The sequence below is a fragment of the Amphiprion ocellaris genome, chromosome 23, assembly GCF_022539595.1.
Source record: "Amphiprion ocellaris isolate individual 3 ecotype Okinawa chromosome 23, ASM2253959v1, whole genome shotgun sequence".
NCBI classification, from domain to species: domain Eukaryota; kingdom Metazoa; phylum Chordata; class Actinopteri; family Pomacentridae; genus Amphiprion; species Amphiprion ocellaris.
In genome coordinates, this window is record NC_072788.1 from 14,039,611 (window position 1) to 14,058,537 (window position 18,927).

The window sequence follows — 18,927 nt, forward strand, 5'->3', positions numbered from 1 at the left end:
TATGTTGTTACATCCAGTTTTGTACCCCGGGGGATTGTGAATGTCTTAAACAAATTCAGCCACTAGATGGCAGCAAATGCTAACGCCATCATTTCAGTCTCTTTTAGATTGTTTATTTTACAGGAGACTTTGGTTTCTTATCTTGGCAATTCAAAGGATTTGATATTGACAGTTTTCAGAATCGACACAGTAATGACAGCACAACATTTGCATGTATGTTAAATTTTATTTAAAAGCATGTATAAAAAGTGGCACTTATTTAAAAAATAATTTTTATGTATGACTGACAAATGCTGACAGGTATTCGTTGAAAACAAGAAATAACAGTATGTTTTAATAATATCTACTTTTACAGTAGGATGTGAGAAATAACATCTACCTTAATAAGCAATATTTCACATTTGCTGTTCAGTAGTTCCATTATACTTTTACACAAGAAAAATTCACGCTACTCTTTAAATTGGTACAATATGGAGCTAGATTCACTCCAAAAGTTAGAATTTCAGCCAGATATTATTTTCTTTTTCATCCTAAAGCCTTATCAGCATTGCAGAAGGCTGAATCAAGACTCAATTAAAACGTATTTTTTAAAAATGTTTCAAACTCGTGATTGAGTGTGTAATCTAAATCTTAGTTATTGATGTGTTCTCTGCAAAGCAGCAAAATACCGTAATTTCCGGACTATAAGCCGCTACTTTTTTCTCACGCTTTGAACCCTGCGGCTTATACAACGATGCGGCTAATGTATAGATTTTTACGTGCGAGCTTCATGCCATCAATAGATTTAGCCTCGTCACATCAGACCAATAAAATTACCGAACAGGTCACAGTGGACCAATAAAACTGTTCGAATTAAATCAAACACACGCACACTAAATTCTTCAAATCAGTCATTTTGCGCTTCGTGCACACACCCTCATCATGGAAAACACACAAAAGAAATGCATATGATGCAGCTGTTGCAGGCCGAGTCTGCTCTCCTTTACCCTTGGCAGGTTGCGGTGTGTGTGTATGTGTGAGTGTGACGTGAGGAGGAGCGCTGCAGGTGTGTGTGTTGCAGAGATGAGCGTGGAAGCGGAGGCATAGTGAGATGCACCATGATGATACAGCCAGTTATACAGGACAAGAGTGGGAAGCTAGTGCACGTGGACAGTTGCTGCTGGTTCAATAAAGTGCCTCATTCTCCCCCTGCAAAGTTTGTCCGGACTTATATCTGGCGGTTACCCTTAACGAGCCCCGCTAAGCTAAGCGGGCTAGCACGACCCGAGGCTGCCCGACCGCTAAGCTAAGCGGGCTAGCGCTACCCGAGGCTGCCCAACCGCTAAGCTAGGCGAGCTAGCGCTACCCGAGGCTGCCCAACTGCTAAGCTAAGCGGGCTAGCGCTACCCGAGGCTGCCCAACCGCTAAGCTAGGCGGGCTAGCGCTACCCGAGGCTGCCCAACCGCTAAGCTAAGCGGGCTAGCGCTACCCGAGGCTGCCCAACCGCTAAGCTAAGCGGGCTAGCGCTACCCGAGGCTGCCCAACCGCTAAGCTAAGCGGGCTAGCGCTACCCGAGGCTGCCCAACCGCGGTTCGGCGGCCGGCAGAATCGGGTCGGAAACACAGTTTTTAAGTTAAAGGCAACCGATCTGCCTGTCGAAGAAGGAAATAGAGCGTAAGCTTGATATCAATGAATCAATGGTGAGAGGTTGGAGTCGGCAGCGTGAACTGACTCAATGCGTTTTACTGCGATGTTACAGGCACTGTTCGGAAAAAGCATACTTTAATTAAAAGTTTAAAAAAAATCTTTCTGTGTAAATATCTCATGTTACAACGTGGACACCTGCGGCTTATAGTCAGGTGCGGCTTGTATATGTACAAAACTTTTTTTCTTTTTAAATTTAGTGGGTGAGGCTTATATTCCGGTGCGCTCAATAGTCCGGAAATTACGGTAATACAAAATAAACCACCTGCCAGTTGTTTTAAATGTAACAAACATCTGAATAGATTGACATTTTAAGGACTTTTGATTGCTTCCCGCATGAATTTGTTGGATTTTTTTTAAGAGGAATCATCATAAAATCACAAAAATCAAATCAACTATTTTTTGCCAAAAAAAGTGTTAAAACATCCTAAAATGTCCAGTTTAGAACAATAAAACTGCTAAAAGCTGAAAAAAATCAGATATTAGAGAATATGTAACAATCTGTTCAGTATTTTTATTTGAAAAACAAACATTTTAGCACTAACAGTTGAAAAAAGTGAGTTGAAAAAAAACAGATGACGTTTCTGTTTGTCAGGTATATTTACTTGATTTTATTGTATTTTATCTGACTCCACCTCCCAGTTTCTGCAGCACTCCCAGGCCTTTCTCCAGATATTCCTCTCTGCTCAGCCAGAAGGAGTCCTTGTCTTTCATGATGTTTGCCAGCACAGCGCCGCCCAGGAACACCATGTGTTTACGTCTGGGAGGATCCTCGATTCGGATCTTAAACTTCTGCAGAGGTGAAAAATAGAAAAGAGATGGGAGGTCATTGAAACACGCATTTCTACGTATATTCAATTAGCGGCCCGCGGGCCACATGCGGCCCGAAAGCAACCCTCGAGTGGCCCTAAAGCAACTGCCGAGTGATTGGGACTTGGGTCCGAGAAAAACAGAAAAACATCTTTCAGTAACACTGACAAGTTCATACAAAAATTCCAACATTATTGCAAACATTGAATGCAACACTTACCGTAACCTAGCAACTAACCCACAATGCATTGTGTTGGGGAGACGCGTTTGAAAAGTTAACATTAGCAGTTCTATACAGGCGAAAATAGCATCATGTCTTTTTCTATCCTGAAACGACAAATCGGCGAGGAAAACCGTCGGTTTAATCCTGCGTGGACTGACAAGTATTTATTTATTTACCACCAAGTCTGAACGTCAAACCAATGCGTTTACTCTGCAACGAGTGCTTTGCAGCGCTGAAAGATTATCATGTCCGAAGACACCACGTTGAAAAACATGCCGCGTTTCGGACAAACTTTCCCGAGGGATGTCATGAGACAGCGGCTATAATTCAGAGTTTGACTGCATCTTACAACCGGAGCTGTGCTACAATGAAGCGGACCTGCACAGCTCAGGAAAGGACCACGAAAAAGAGGCCGTTCACAGACTCAGAAACTGTGAAGGACTGCATGTTGGCTGTCGTGGATGAAGTTTTAACGGACGATAAAGTTAAGACGAGTGTGACATCTGCTGTCAAACAGGTCTGACACGTCAAACATTCTCACCACAGATGTCTTCGAGACATGGTAAGTGCAACAAAGCAGCGTGCTGTAGCAGACACTAAAGGTAGTTTTATGTATTTATGTGACTATTTTCTGGTCACTTATTAGAAGTTTAATATTTAAGAAAGACATTTTGTTTTGATAGTTATTTCACTTAGTTGCACTTTATTATGCACTTTGATGTCAGCTTTATTTTGTTTCAAAGGGATAGTAACTGTCACTGTGCCTACTGTTTATTTTTTTGATTATATGCACTGAAGATGTGACTGTCTCAGATGAGACCAAATATGGACAGGGACAAACTCTGTTTTTTGTTATTTCAAAAGAAGAAAAATGTCTCAAGTTCTGAAAAGTTACTGTTAAGCAAGTTACTTTTTAATGCACTTTGAGATGTGACCAAAACAAAAGATGGTGTTTCTAATCGGCACTTAGTTTTTATGTTCATATGCACCTTAACCTGTGCTTATATTTACCTATCAAAATGTGTTGAAGTTGTGTGTTTGAAATGTAAAATTTAAAGAGGCAGTATTTCAGCACAGGTTTAGTTTAAGTACTGCTCTTCTATTGTGTTTATGTCCTTTTGGATGTGGCAATACGTTAATAAACATCCAGTGTGTTTGTTATCTTATCTGTTTGTGTTTATTTTAAATGGTTAACTTTGCTCACTGTCTGCTAAAAACGTCCGGCCCAGCTCATGTTCTTAGTCTGAAAATCCGGCCCGAGTCAATTTTTATTTGAATAGCCCTGGTTTAAAGTCTCATGGTTGAAAGCTTCAGAACAAGGGAATGCGTGGAACCAGCTGTTTTCTTTATACAGGTGTTTGAACATCTGTGTATCTACACCAACTGAGCAAATAAAAGAGCATAATAGTGGACCTTAAGTTGAGACTGTCAAATTGAGTCGTTACAAAAGACCTGTTTAATCAATGTCATGTAACAATTGTTAAATTAATGGAAGGAGTATTATGTTTCATTAACAGATTACATGAATAGTGTATAATACATTACAGAACCTTTGTGTAACACCTAATTTACCACCCTGGTGCTGCTCTCATCTAAAATACAGACTCCTTGTTGCTCTTCCCCAGTAATTTAAGACTTATATAGATAATGCTAAAGTTCTTACTGATAGTTTCTGAGTGTCTCCGTCCAGCACCCTCTCCAGGTAGAGCTGCTTGATCTCTCTTTCCAGCCTGGATGGAAGGCCGGGGTACATGGTAGAGCCTCCTGACAGAACGATGTGCTTGTAGAAGTCAGCCCTGCACAGAAAAACAGACAGGAGGGATTATTTTAGGGTCTACTTTCTATTGGATAAGAGTTGTACAGTTTTATTCCAGGGAGCAGGCAGGAGGCTCAGACCTGAGGTCGATGTCTGCAGCCTGGATGGTGTTGAACAGCAGCTCAGCCACTCCTGCTCCCTCTATGTTGATGAGGTGAGGCTGGAAGAGAGCTTCAGGGGCCCCGAATCGCTCTCCACCGACGTTCACCTGCCGGCCGTCAGGGAGCTGCACCGGGGAAAAACAACCAATTCAATTTTAATCGGAGCATTTATACATTGTAATTACAGCAAAGTGTATGAACACCTGACCTGAGTAAAACCTGAGGGCAGTGCTCGACATAATGTCTCCATATAGATGTTAGAGGTTGTGAGATGATTAAATGAATAATATGCAGTATATTTATAACAGATTTTTCTTGATTTTATGCTTTTTAAGTGGAGTAAAATCAAAGTTGGATGTACCGTGTAAGACTCCACCAGGTAGGTGGTTTCTGTGGCCAGACGCTGCTCTTGTTCAATGTTGTATCCCACATAGCAGAGCTTCTCCTTCAGCATCCGGACAGTCTCAAAGTCAGCCGTGTGATTGAAGGCATAACCACGGAGCAGCAAGAGCTAACAGGAAGATTAAAAGTGACAAGAAATATATAGTTTTTTTAATGTAGATTTTTATCAGAAGATGTAGTTTCACAGTAAAATTGTACAGATATTTAATTATTTCCTGGCTCACTTTAATGAGGTATCTTGTGATGTCACGTCCTGCGATGTCCAGCCTTCGTGTGAGATGAGGCAAAGAGAAACCCTCATAAACTGGACAGATGTGGGTGACGCCATCTCCAGAGTCGACGACCACTCCCGTAAGCAAACCTGAACAAAAAACATCGATAAAACTTTTCAACTATTCATTAAGGGAAAAAAAATCTGTTGACTTAACATAAAAAAGTACATCGGTTGTACAAAATAAAGTTGTGTGTACTCAACATTATTTATCTTTGTTCAAGCTACCTAATTTAGATTTGTTAGACATTTTGCTTTTTGATTTTGACCTCCTTTTAATTTAACGTTAGTTGGATTACTTAGGTTTATTTAAGATTTTTCTTTAATATTTGGTATATTTGATTACTGGTAAAGTAATATGTAAAAAAAAATGCAGTACATGCAGCAGTATTTTGATCATTAATAAAATAACAAATTTAATCTTAAACTATATATAAAGCTTTATACAGCTTTGACAAAAAAATATAAGCAAATATTGTACATCCCTTGACATCATTTACATTTTACAACATTAATACTGTAAATTTATAAAGGCTGCAAGCAAAAGCAAGTTTCTTAAGCCAAATAACTGTAACCTGTTTGAAATGCATCTCTTTTAAGATGTAATACTTCGATACAGGGCCTTTAAAACACTCTCTCAGATTCACTCAATGGAGTGAATCTGTCCATGAATCCTTACAAAGCATTGTGTTTCAAGTGTAGGATTTAGTCCACTAAATATGAACATTCATGTAAAAGCAGCAGCTCGTTTTAACGCTGCCTCCCTACCTTGTGCGTACAGAGTGAGCACGGCCTGAATGGCCACGTAGATGCCGTGGAACTGGTACTTCTCAAACATGACCTCTGCGATCTTCTCACGGTTCTTGGTGGGATTCATTGGTGGCTCAGTCAGCAGGATCTGGAAGAAGACAAATGAATACATGCACTTGAGAAGTATTTCGTTTTATTCATATTCATTTGCTAATTCAAGTAATGTTTAAACCCGCTCAAGCCCTGTATAACCTGCAAAAGTTACAATTAGACAGTATATGTATACATATATATATATATATATATATATATATATATATATATATATATATATATATATATATATATATATATATATATATATATATGACCTTTCCTATATGATGCAATGTTTCATGTTTCCTAGTTTTTGTGTGTATTTCCCTCACTATAATTGCCTCTGGAGACCTGCTGGATCTATTTATAGGAAGCTGCTTGGTTTAATGCATGCAGCCCTGACCATTTGTTGAATAATTTCAATATATTCATCAGTGCTCTTTTCCCCTTCCAATCTGTAAATGTGTCTCTGGTTCATCTACATATAGCCTCTGCAACATTTTGGACATATTTTCCAATGCAAATGGAGCACTATTAGGCCCTTAGGGGTTTTTAAACATCCACATCTTTGTATTTTATCCATTTCATTTAAACATTTTGAGGGTGCATTTACAACTGTTACTACACAGCATGTTTTCTAGCTATCTGTATGTTATTATGCATGTAGATTGGTGTTTTGGGATTCATACCTTCCTATAGTGTGTGGAGAATGTGATTGACTGTGGAGTTACAGCCAAGAAGAAACTTCTTTGTGTGCTTTTTGTAATGTGCTTTTATTGTGACCTATTGTCCTTTTATTGTGACCTATTGTCCTATGTTTCTCTGTTGTGTTTCTTTTTTTTTATCTACCTAGGGACTGCAAATGTAAATTAGCATTGTTGCTATAATCCGGCATATTTACGTCTAATGCTGTCTAAATAGACGTTCTTTAATGTGCACTGTCTCTATCAAATAAATAGATAAATTAATAAAAATAAATTTGCTAAGGTGGCTTTTCTTTGTAATAAACCATTTATCTGATGAAGAACAAGCACCACACCATACAAAATTTATTTACTTATTTGTTTTTGCAAACTGTACGAGAGTCTGATATATATGTTCTAATAAACACGCATATGGAACTCCTTAATGTCATTAAGCTTCCTTTCTGAGGTTGTATCTGTGTGTTTCATGCAAACTTTGGTATCAAGTGAAAAGACAATTTTGATTTTCCAAAATAACTACTTCAGACACCATGTGGTCAAATCAGTATCCGTTTTCTACCTTGCATTCTGACGGGTTGATGTTGAGGCGGTCGGGGCCGAAGGTGTGGTCCCACAGGTGGAGCATCTCGTCCCAACAGCGCACCATGCCGTTCTCCATGGGGTAGGACACCTCCAGCATGGAGCGACACTCACTGGCCTCGTCCCCCACCATCAGGTCCTGGTGGAAGAGATCAGGAACTTTTCAGACTTGGTGGAGTCAGACTTTGTTCGAGCAATGACGTGAGATCTGCTTTGTATAAACAGGGATTAATACTAGGCATGTTTTTTTTCTTATGGTACAGGGGAGTGTACTGTATGGTTACCATGAAAACAATTTTTGGTTAAATAATTAACCATAAAAAACATCACAGGTCCAAATTTGATGCTTAGTGTGATGAAAATTCATGTATTCTTCTTCACACTATACACTGAGAGAGACTATCAAGACTCTGCTAAAGATTAAATCTGCCTCAAAATAATATTCATGGACCTCTCTTACCTAACATTATCTGTTATTCGTGGCATTATGTTTTCCTTTCCTGCTCCGTAATCTGCCCTTGTGGAACCTTACAGGGATTAGGAGGCTAAAAGCTCTAAATGATCGGGACAATCTCCGGTTACATGACTGTATAACTTAACTGCGTCTTAGGAAGCCAACAGGTGTGAAGCTCTAAGACACTTTAATACTTACGAGCTGCGGGGCGACAAGAGGAGGAAGGAGCAGGTGTTTAATTAACTGAGCAGGTCTTATAGTACTTGTCCAGACCTTGCAGATAATTCTGTCCTTTGCTTTGAATTGTTATGGGAGGCTGTATGAAAGTTGGTGGCTCTGTTTTAATCTTTTATCCTTTTTAACCCTCGTGTCGTCCTGCGGGTCAAAATCGACCCGTTTTAAAGTTTGAAAATGTGGAGAAAAAAAATATTTTCACAGTGAAACTTCTGATGTCCACATTTTCAACATTTTTGGGAAATCTTTCAACATTTTTTGATGGAAAAAAAGAAATGTTAAAAATGTTTCTTAAGAACATTCACCAAAAAAATCAACCAAAATCCAATGAATTTTGCTGGATTTTGGTTGATTTTTTGTGAAAGAAAATATTAGAAGTTTTACTTATACATATGTAATCATTTTAGATATTTTTAGGATTTTTTTTTTTGGAAGATTTCTACTCATTTTTTGAAAATATTTACAAGAATTTTCTTGCCAAATTTGGGGGATTTTTTTTTTTAAATAAAACTTTTAAGGGAAACTTTTAAGGAATTATTGGAATTTTCTTCCTGAAGGTTTTGCAAATTTTCAGAAATTTGGGGAATTTTTTTGCTGAATTTTTGAATTTTTTTCAGACAAGGAAACAATATTTTTTGGTGCCCATACATGAAGACAACAGGAGGGTTAAATTAATTTTATTGCTGTCTTGTTGCTGTTTTTGTCTCTGTTAATTTCTTCCAGACTGATTTCAGCTGCCGGATTCGGTGAAAGACCTTTTAATATTGTGTTATTCTCACTTTTATCTCGATGTTGCCCACTTTGGTGGTTGAGCGGATGATCGGTCGACCCACCATCGCCGGGAAGATGTGATCGGGGAAGTTGGATCCAGCAAAGCCACACTTGACAAACTGTGGGAAACAGAGATGTGAAAATGAAACACATTAAGATTTTTTTTTTATGTGTTTGTGTGAACACAGTTCTCGCTTTTGCACGAAACTGAAAGTTTGTTTATTTCTGATTAGCAAGGCTTGACATAAATTGTACTCCAGCCTTTTATACAGAGAAGTTCCAATCATAAATCAGTTCCATTCATTTTAATGTAAGCTTAATCTGGACCCTGGAAACTGACCTAGAGTGTATTACTATGATGCATTTACCAGATTGTGTCTTATTTATCAGACAGTGCAACTGCAGTTTCATCACACTTTTAACTGAATGGAGAATAATACTTTGATATGGTATTACGCAATATTTAAATGTCATGCAATTCACCACAGACTGTGCTTTTCTGCCTGTCATGACTACACCTCCTACTATACTGTCTCAACTTGCCTTCGTGGCCATAGACACATTCCTTAGCCTGGAGGGATGCAATACATTCCTAGCAGGGGCAAAAATCAGGCCAGTTGCTGACTGACTTTGCCTTTAACTGCATATCTTTCACAGAAATCCCTATTTCAATGCTACAGCACAATACCAGCCAGCCACTCCTGAGATTTTAGCACTTTCAAATCTCTCTTCCTGTTTCTCATCCAATGTGTGCTCAGTTCAAAGCATCACAACCATTTATGGCCGTGTGTGCAAACTAAAGGAACGAGTGACAAGTCCAGACAGATGTGGAATCAGCCTGCATAATGCACACAGTCTCACACCCTGGACTCCTTCAGATGTTTTTGCAGTGAAATGATCTGAATGTCAACATGTCATTTTCAGAGCATTTAAGCTCAAAATAAAAATATGTGTCAGAAACGTAGCACACCTGGTGAAGGTTTGCATCGAAATCTCATGAAACAATAAGCAGTTTATGTACACAGAAGATTGCATTTTGAATTGAGGCAAGTGGGAAAGAGAACAAAATACAGGAACCACAGTTGTTAACAGTTTTCTATAGATAACAGCATAAAGAAGCTACTGTCTGGAACAATATTGACATTGTGGACTATGTGACTTACCCCTGTGCCATTGTCACAAACCACCACTTTCCTCCCCTCGCTGTCCATGTTTAAACAACACTTTCAAACAGCTCAAAAGTATGTCCAGTCCGACTAACAGAGAACCAAATGATTACATGTGAATTTAGCAGTGACTACAACTGAAAGGTAAGCACAAATCTTTGTGTTACTCCTTCAAATGTGGGTGGGATTACTAAACGTGAGCACGCCTTTTTTCCTGTAGTCTGGGAGGAGTGAAAGCTGTTCTGCAATTTTTTATGAACCAACTCAGGTAGCGGTATTTTAAAGGAGGTATTTGCGAACAAATGTGAAATGTCCCCACAATGCACATTTTACAGCACAATCATCTTTAAATGTATCTATTCTGCCCTCTTCTGAGGAGACTATTCTCTGCTTTTGTTCATTACTTTCTGCGGGCAGGTAAAATTTCAATAATTGTAATTTTGGTTTTGTAATACTGGAAGTTATATGTTGTAGTATTAACCCTTTGTATATAAAAAGCTCCATTTTTAAGTTTAGGTAAAGTTTAATTAACCTAACACTCAGTCACCTGAATATAGGCAGAGTGAATATTTATTTTGAATTGCATTGGTTCATCCTAAATTAGTCATTTGAAAGCACAGAGCCTCACCAAGTTTTATAATAAGAGTGAGAAGGGTGAATACAGCACTTCTCCTGCAAGGTTTTACTGTTTTTTACATTTAAAAAAGGTAGTACAGGGGTTGATAATGTAGCCTATATAGCGGAAATAGATCAGATTCATTTCTAATTTTGTTTAAAATTATGGACAATCTTTTTCTTTCTATAATGCTCTATAATGTGTGTGATTTGTGGCCCTCACCTGGGCTGGTCAGAGCAGACAGCCAACCTCCCTGGGCCTGGTTCTGCTGAAAGTCTCTTCCTGCTTTAGGAGGATCGTTTCCACATCAAATATAACAATCAAATAAAATAAATTTGAAAGTTGAAACTCAAATAGAGTTGAAAGTTGTCAAGTACGTATGTAAATTGTTATGTAAACCTCTAGGGTAAAATCACACCTTAAATAACACTACAGGGACAATATTTAGTCTCGTTAGGGTACTTCATCATGTCATTCAGAATCTTTTTTAATGGGACACACTTGTGGTTGTGTTAGATATGCATTATAATAAAGTTGTTTTTTTTCACTTAACTATTTTACTTTGTTGCATGTTGACTATCTTATTTATGTTTTTAATTTATTTTCACTCTCTAGACATTTGTTTTATTGCGAAGCTCTTTTTGTGTTTGAAAAGTGCTATACAAGTTTTTATTATTCATAAGATTATTAGTTATAATTATGTTAATGTTTTTCATTAGATTTATCCAGTATTTAAATACAGTTCTCAGGCCAACCAATCACGGGGATGGAAAGCAGAGTATGATTTACGGATTAAAAGATTTTTGGAAATGGCGGCTAGTCTTTGCTACGTCTTCAACACAACTAGTTTTCAGTTCAAGCTGCATAGAAGACTAAAATATTGGTAAGTGGTTGTCGAACAGCCTGAGGCGTTTCTCAGAGTTTGTTATCTTTAGAAAAACTACATGCTAATTCATTAACTCGACGGCTATGCTTTCAAAGTGTTAGCTAAATGTGGAAACGAAACAGCTAGCTAGCTAGCTAACTAGCTAGTTAGATAGTTAGCCGTTGGTTTTTGCTAGTGACATTTAGACGCTAAATGCGTTTTCTGGAGAACAAAAACAGTCGAAATGGGAGAGAGTATTGAACTTAAGTCCATACCAACACCACCTGAATACCAGTGTAGCCCTTTGTCTGCTGAATGTGTTAGTTTGTTAATATGTTAGCTGTGTTCAACAAGCTCCTATTACATAGAAGGTGAACCAGGGGACATGTATGCTTTAGCTTTAGACGAGGCTAAAGCTAAATAGAACAAATATCCTGCCAGCACAGGTGTTACCAATTATGTAATTAAATGCTGCTTCGTAACTGGACCTACGCTATTGTTTATACGATTAGTAGTGCAACCTGTGTTTTTCCTGCTGTGAAAAAATGTCTCTAAGTCTTACTCATTTAGAACCAATGATATAAGTCAGAGGAGAGTGACAAAAAGATTAGGGAACCACTGATATAATATGTGGCTTTGGTCAAATTTTCTTTGATATTCTCATGATATGAACATGTGCAATAAACACATCATATAGACACAGATGCAATGAATTGGAAAAGGGCTGTTCAGTGTTAGTGGTCCATTTCAGCAATAGCTATTATCCTTGAATATTTGTTCATTTAATGGAAGTTCTATAGTCACTGCAATATTGAACAGTTTTAATACACATCAGTGATTTTCCTTATATCATGCCAGTCTAATAACATGTGGCATTTTCTGATGGTGAGCCACAGAAAGACTAGAATATAGTTTGCATGTGTCACCATAAGCTTGGTTTTTTTTTTTTTGTTTGTTTGTTTGTTTTACGGGCTGCAAAGTGGCGTAGTGGTTAGCACTTTCGCCTTGCAGCAAGAAGGTCCCTGGTTCGCGTCCCGGCTTTCCCGGGATCTTTCTGCATGGAGTTTGCATGTTCTCCCTGTGCATGCGTGGGTTCTCTCCGGGTACTCCGGCTTCCTCCCACAGTCCAAAAATATGCTGAGGTTAATTGATTACTCTAAATTGCCCGTAGGTGTGAATGTGAGAGTGATTGTTTGTCTATATATGTAGCCCTGCGACAGACTGGCGACCTGTCTAGGGTGTCCCCTGCCTTCGCCCGAGTCAGCTGGGATAGGCTCCAGCCCCCCCCCGCGACCCTAGTGAGGATTAAGCAGTGTATAGATAATGGATGGATGGATGGATGTTTGTTTTACAGCTCCTGAGATGCCAGAGTAAAACCATACAATATCCATCTCTATTTTCATCCACAAAATAAAGAAACTCCAGCTTAGAAATTTTACTGTCTGATAGTAGGAGGTAGGTCATCATTGTCTGTAATTACAGAACCTGGCAACTTTTTCAGTTACAGCTTACTGCTCAGTTTGAAGTGAGTGAATTCTACCAAAACTGTTCATGGCTATATCAAAGGTACTGGTAAAAAAAAAAAAAAAAAAGTGATGAAATTCAATTAGATGAGGCAACAAAGGTATACAGCCAGATATAAAATGTGGTGACTGCTCAATTTTACCTTAGGCCTAGGTTATAAATCAAAGTGCAGCATTTATACACAATTCTTTTGGTTTTGAGAAAGGGCAGAAATGTGATGGGAAGATAACTCTTCCTTTCTTGTAATGTTTGCTGATTTTGTCATGTAACTGTGGAAAGTGTTGGAGTATTTTGAAAAGCGCTATACAAATAAAATATATTATTAATTTGCACTGCTGCAAAATACAGGAAATTTGATACAATTAATCTTAATAACGCAAATTATGAATTTATTTTAATGATCATGAGATAAAAGTCATGTTGTGTGTTGGTAAGATATGAAACATTTACGAAGGAGCAAATATATGGAAAAATCACGTCTTCTCCCACGATTTAAAAGAAGACAATGTTAAAAGAAAGCAATTTATTTGTCTACTGAATATTTCCTCATACACTACACTGTGTTCATACTGTTTGAAACTTATAAATGCATGAAATCAGTACAAGTTTGGATAAAAATAGGTTCATTTATTTACATAAAGCATTTACAAAATACACATTTTCATTGAAATGCAGAAATGTGTCATGAGAAATGATGATTGTAAGAAAGACAGCAAACAGTAGGCCTTTGAGTGTCTTGTAGACACGAGAGGACATAATCATATCTGACTAGGTCTCACTGTTCTCAAATGTAAGAGGCACATTGAGTTAAGACCGATGACATGCTTTCTGATTCATCTGTTCTGTGTCAGCTCCTGCAGGAATTCATCATCTGAGCAGATCAGGAGCATTCACAACAGCTCAGCAGACTTCAGTAACCACAAGAGAAATGAACAGGTAAAACAGCTAATAACAAAATAGTTTGTATTTTAAGCAGCACGTGTGTATTGTTAATTTAATAGAGTTCACATACAGTCTAAGCTTATTACTTGTCATTGCAATGTAAAAGAGTGATGCCCTTAGTTTCATTTTAAGGCAGTGAAATGTGTTAATTTTGTTTGCCAATATGTTTACATGCACATTATACCCTGATTACATTGGTTAACAAGGTTGAGGTAATAATTCACATGGTTTGTTTACAAGATTGTGGTACTAGTAAACTAGTAAACCACCACTAACAGTCATACATTTATATTGTGTAAGAATAAAACATTGCAGTAAATTCTCAATACTGAAAACAACAACACTGGATAAAGCATGACTTTGCATTGACATGACAAAATCCTGTGTTTAATTTAAGATACTTTATCGGCTTGATTAGCCAATTATAGCAACTGAAGATCCCTTTCCAAAGTTGAATCAAATAATTACAATATTAATGTGCATGTCAACATACTGATATACAATAACAGCCTACTCAAGGCATTAATCATTGTGTGCTCACAGTAACCAGACAGATGTATGAAGCTTCCAGAAAAACTATTAAAAAATGACCTAAAAACTTAAAACATTAACATTCACATTATCTAAACACCATTGGCATTCTTTCTATAAAGACTTTTTTCCCTGAGAGTTGAAAATACAGTGTTTGATCTAGAAGTAGCTGTGGATGTTTACTCTTCTACAGCGCTGAGTCACGGTCAGCGCAAAACTAATACGTATAACAGTCAAGGTCATGTGCCATGGTGCTTCTTTAAGTGCATATCTTTCCTTTACATTGTCCAGTCACAGCCACAGCCACAGGTGGCCTCGTCCTCGCCCTCCTCCCACTGAGAACACCTCAGCCACGCTCACAGTTCAAGTGTCTTTAAAGTATGTCTGAATGTGATGACAGCCTGCAGGGAGCACAGTGTCTCCCCGTGAAAAGAGTCCTTAATCTCAAGACTCGAACTCGCTGTCGCTGCTGACAGAGATGTCTGGGGTGGACGCTCCTGTTCCTCTGCGCTCTGGTTCTGTGCTGCAGTCGCTGGCCTCCGGGCTGCCCAGGTGGCGAGGGGAGTTAGGCAGCAGGTGGGGGTGACGGTGGCGCTCCTGAAGTGAGCCGTCAGGTGAGCTTTCAGAGGGCAGGAGGGAGGAGTCCTGCTGCAGTCTGGGTGGAGGGAGAAATGAGAAAGATAAGAGTGAGATCCCAGATTGGAAAACTGCCCCTCAGACAGATACTATCGCTTAAGTTTTTCAAGTTTGAGAGGACAAAGAAAGAAAAGTTCCTTTAGTTTGATCATATTTGATATAACAAAGCATGACACATATTAGCATTCTCCATCATGACTGCCTCATTTTATTACTGTACTTTCAAACAGAAGACTAGTTGAGTTTTTTCTTTTTTTTAAAAGAAAATCCATGTTTGCATGAGAAGTCAGGATAGGTTTAAGTCTCTTTGAGCTCAGTGTTCATCCTCTATTCACTTCTTTAATCATCAACAGCATGAAACAATGGAATTACTTGACGTACCTGTTCTTTGCTGAAGCGGCGCGGTCTCTTTGGCGGCGGTTCTTGAACCAGTTACCGACTTGCGTGGGCGTGAGTCCCGTGGCCTGGGCCAAGTGGCGTTTCCTGGACGGGTTTGGGTAGGGATCCTGGAGATACCACTCTCTCAGCAAACTGCGAGTTCTTTCCTGGAGAAGAGTTAGAATCATATGGAAAATTAAGATTTAGGTGACTCTTAGTGCAAGTGTCTCATATGTCAACTGATGTCTTATCTTCCAGTTAAATGCTGATAATGCTAAGTATAATTGTATTAGACTGGATTTATAAATGGATGAACACAATCTACATTAGAAGCATACATAACAATGTATATCCACTAAATTGGATCATGTTAAGGGGCTTAATGGGCTGCTGGTCAGAGGCCTCGAGGTTTGCAACTCGATTATCTTATGAATAATACTTTACCCTGCCACAAGAGGGAGATCACACATACAAACATGCATCCAAGAGGTAAAGTGCATGCTCTCTTGCTGTCCAACATTGGGAATCATGTAAGCAGCTCTTTTTACTCTTTGGTTGGTGGCTGATTTCCCTCTTGTAATATCTGACAAATGAGTAAAGTGGTGTTGCTGATTTTTTAGGTGCAGAAGTACAATCAGATTGCCTTTAGAATATCTGCTTAAAATCTTATGATAACAAAATCTGTCTTTTTTTTTCTCCCTAATGATGCCCAATGTGCTCTGCACACATCAGGACATTGCATTATTAATTTGTGACAAACAGAATAGTTTAGTAAAACAGGGCACCATTTTTCTTTCTAACTGAAGAAGTCTTGCTGTAATTGATTGAATCATGCAGTACATTTGTCACACATTTGTGCAAGTTATGCTTTGAAAATTGTGCCCTTATACATAGAATACATTGGCTATACTAAATATAGAATGATAAATGAATTTATTGTTACAATTTCAATACTGACAAGAGCATGTTTGACAAAAATGCAATTTAAAAAAGCCATATTTTCATATATGAGACAAATATGGCAAATATAAGTTTTGGCACGTTTGAATCACATAATCAGTGTTAGACAATGTTTAACTGTATTTTAACACATAGATATTCTTCTCAGAGAACCATGCCCTGCTCTGACTCTTGTGATCTTGCAGCATGACTAAAGTCTTTAGTGGACCTTACGGCATACGGCAGAAGGATAACCATGGCTCTGATCATTATCATCTTAAGAGCTCAAAGAGCAGGCTGCTGGGAGCAACAATCGGGTTAAAAAGCACCGTCACTGATGGCCTATCCAATGTTAAAATGCAAGTAGAATGCATGTTATAATGTGATGTCACATTTCCATCACATTCAGTATTTTGCGCAAAGACTGGATAACACGTGTGTTGAGTCCCATCAGCCATGTGGGTCAAGTTATAACACTGAAAGTTATATTCTTACCAGGGTATTTACCTTAAAGCAGTGCGTCTTCTGCTCGCCGTCCCAGATGGTGCGGGGCAGCGGGAACTTCTTGCGGATCCGGTACTTCTCCACAGGGCCCAGCGGCCGCCCTCGAAGCCTCTCCGCCTCTCGGTAGTGCGCGTCCAGCCACAGGTCCTGGAGCTTTGCGTGCGACTCGCGCGTAAACCGGTGGCTCTGGAGAATCTGGTAAAGAGCCTCAAAGTTTCCTCCGTGGAAGGCGACCAGCGCTCTCGCTCGCATTACGGACTCGTGTCGGTTCAGCGCTTCTCCGGCGGAGCCAGGGACAGCGGCAGGCAGGGACCAGAGGAACCGGCCGAGGCGCTCGATATCCCCGGTCTCCTCCAGGTTCTCGCACACCCGGGCGACCTGGTCCGGTGTGAACATCGGCAGAGGGAACATCTTGCCTTGTTGCTTCACAGTAGCTCAGCGAAGAAGTCGGGAAGTGTTGAAAAGCCGCATGAAGTGGTGTATCCGTGCGTAAAGTTCTGCGCGTCCGCTGCCTTTTCAGAGATGCTTCAAGTTTATTGACACTTGCAGCTTCTGTGTGCCGCCTCTCTTATGTAACGGAGTCTTTCCTGGTAGCCGGTTTGGGCAAATGTTTCAGAGAAGCCGGAGTGCGAATGCGGTGGCGGCTCCAGGTTTAAAGAAGTAGCCTACAGACAAATGAAGAAAGAGGACAAGGAGTCGACCTGTATTTATAGCTAGATACAATTAGCATCTCTGTGGTTGTTTTGAGAAGGATTATACATCCCAACCATTAGCCTCTTAGTGGGGGGTAGTGTGTACAGAGGTGCCTGGCTGATCAGCTTGTTTGGCTTAGCCTGAGGATACATTGACTGCCAGGATGACTGCAGTGAGCAAACAAGTGAGGATAGGTTATTTAATAGGTCAGATCTGGTGGAGATGAAGCCCTGCTGGAGGAGCAGATGATGGGAGGGAGCAAATGTGGAAGAAAGGCTGTGCTGTGGACAATGGCTTGCAGTCTGGGCAGCAGACAAGACTCTAGAAAATGCAAGTAAAGTGTAAATAAGTTGAATTTTCTGGTGTCGTCCTCAACACTTATGACTGGTTGGAACATTAAAAGCAGAATAATTGATGGTTTCCCTGCCTTACTCATGGATGGCACAATTACATCTTGGTACCAGTGGTCATGAAAATCTGTATCTAATGTGCCACAGCCTTTGTATAAGAAGACATGTTGGGACAAAAAGCTGGAGGTCCCCCACCAGCTAATACCCATGTAATTAAAACAGACATGGTTGCACATAGGCTATCCTCTTTGACCTCTTGTCAGGCCAAGACATAATGAAAACACCCCTGGATATCGATGTGTGGCAGAGCAACTCCAGGACACGGAATTAATGAGCTGCTACTCGGTTCAATCCTTCTGATCTCAGTAGCTCATTAATCAGTCTAAAGACAATTTTCTTATTAATCAGGTTAAGGATCCGGCAAGCATCTGTCAGCTATAATGCAAACATGTTACACTTAATTAGCACAAAGTAACCTCGAGGAAAAAATATATGTGGCATTTTTACCAAGCATCAGTGGATTAGAATCTGAATAAAGAAGTTTCATGAAATTAACAATTTCATTTTAAGTCTAAATGTCTTCTGACAGCAGACATAGATTAGTCCCCAAAGTGATATGGCTTCGTAAAGGTTGCAGTCAGGTGAAGGATCATCTGGTTTAAAATCAGGTGAGGGGTCTTATAATCCTGTCTACAAATTTGTCTAGAATACAGATATGAGCCTGGCAGACAACAATGAACACATGGAGTCTTAACATGGAAATATGTTTTGATATGATTGATAGATTACATCCAGTTTTCAAGGTGTCAGATCTCCTTTTATATTCTTGCTTTGTAGAGATTTATATTAATCCCTAAATAATGAATAGCCTCCCAAACAAATAACTAAA

At 39.2% G+C, this 18,927-nt stretch overlaps 2 protein-coding genes across 3 annotated transcripts; both read right to left on the reverse strand.

The window, feature by feature from the left end:
• Nucleotides 1-206: 206 nt before the first annotated feature.
• Nucleotides 207-10,217, reverse strand: zgc:101810 (uncharacterized protein LOC493612 homolog). The gene is made up of 9 exons (XM_055007792.1): nt 10,058-10,217; nt 8,903-9,013; nt 7,416-7,574; nt 6,075-6,204; nt 5,260-5,396; nt 4,995-5,144; nt 4,613-4,758; nt 4,380-4,512; nt 207-2,475 (listed from the first exon to the last, which is right to left on the reverse strand). Exons 1-9 carry the CDS (start codon nt 10,103-10,105, stop codon nt 2,305-2,307), a joined length of 1,185 nt encoding a protein of 394 aa, XP_054863767.1. The 5' UTR covers nt 10,106-10,217; the 3' UTR covers nt 207-2,304.
• A 3,454-nt stretch (nt 10,218-13,671) lies between these two features.
• On the reverse strand, nt 13,672-17,676 carry six7 (SIX homeobox 7). 2 transcript variants are annotated; one of them, XM_055007432.1, is made up of 3 exons: nt 16,987-17,676; nt 15,556-15,719; nt 13,672-15,193 (listed from the first exon to the last, which is right to left on the reverse strand). In XM_055007432.1, the coding sequence occupies exons 1-3, from the start codon at nt 17,404-17,406 to the stop codon at nt 14,983-14,985; spliced, it is 795 nt and encodes a 264-aa protein (XP_054863407.1). In that variant the 5' UTR covers nt 17,407-17,676; the 3' UTR covers nt 13,672-14,982. The 2 variants fall into 2 exon arrangements, with proteins under 2 accessions (XP_054863407.1, XP_023138531.1); XM_023282763.3 differs by having other exon boundaries at nt 16,999-17,674.
• Nucleotides 17,677-18,927: the final 1,251 nt, after the last annotated feature.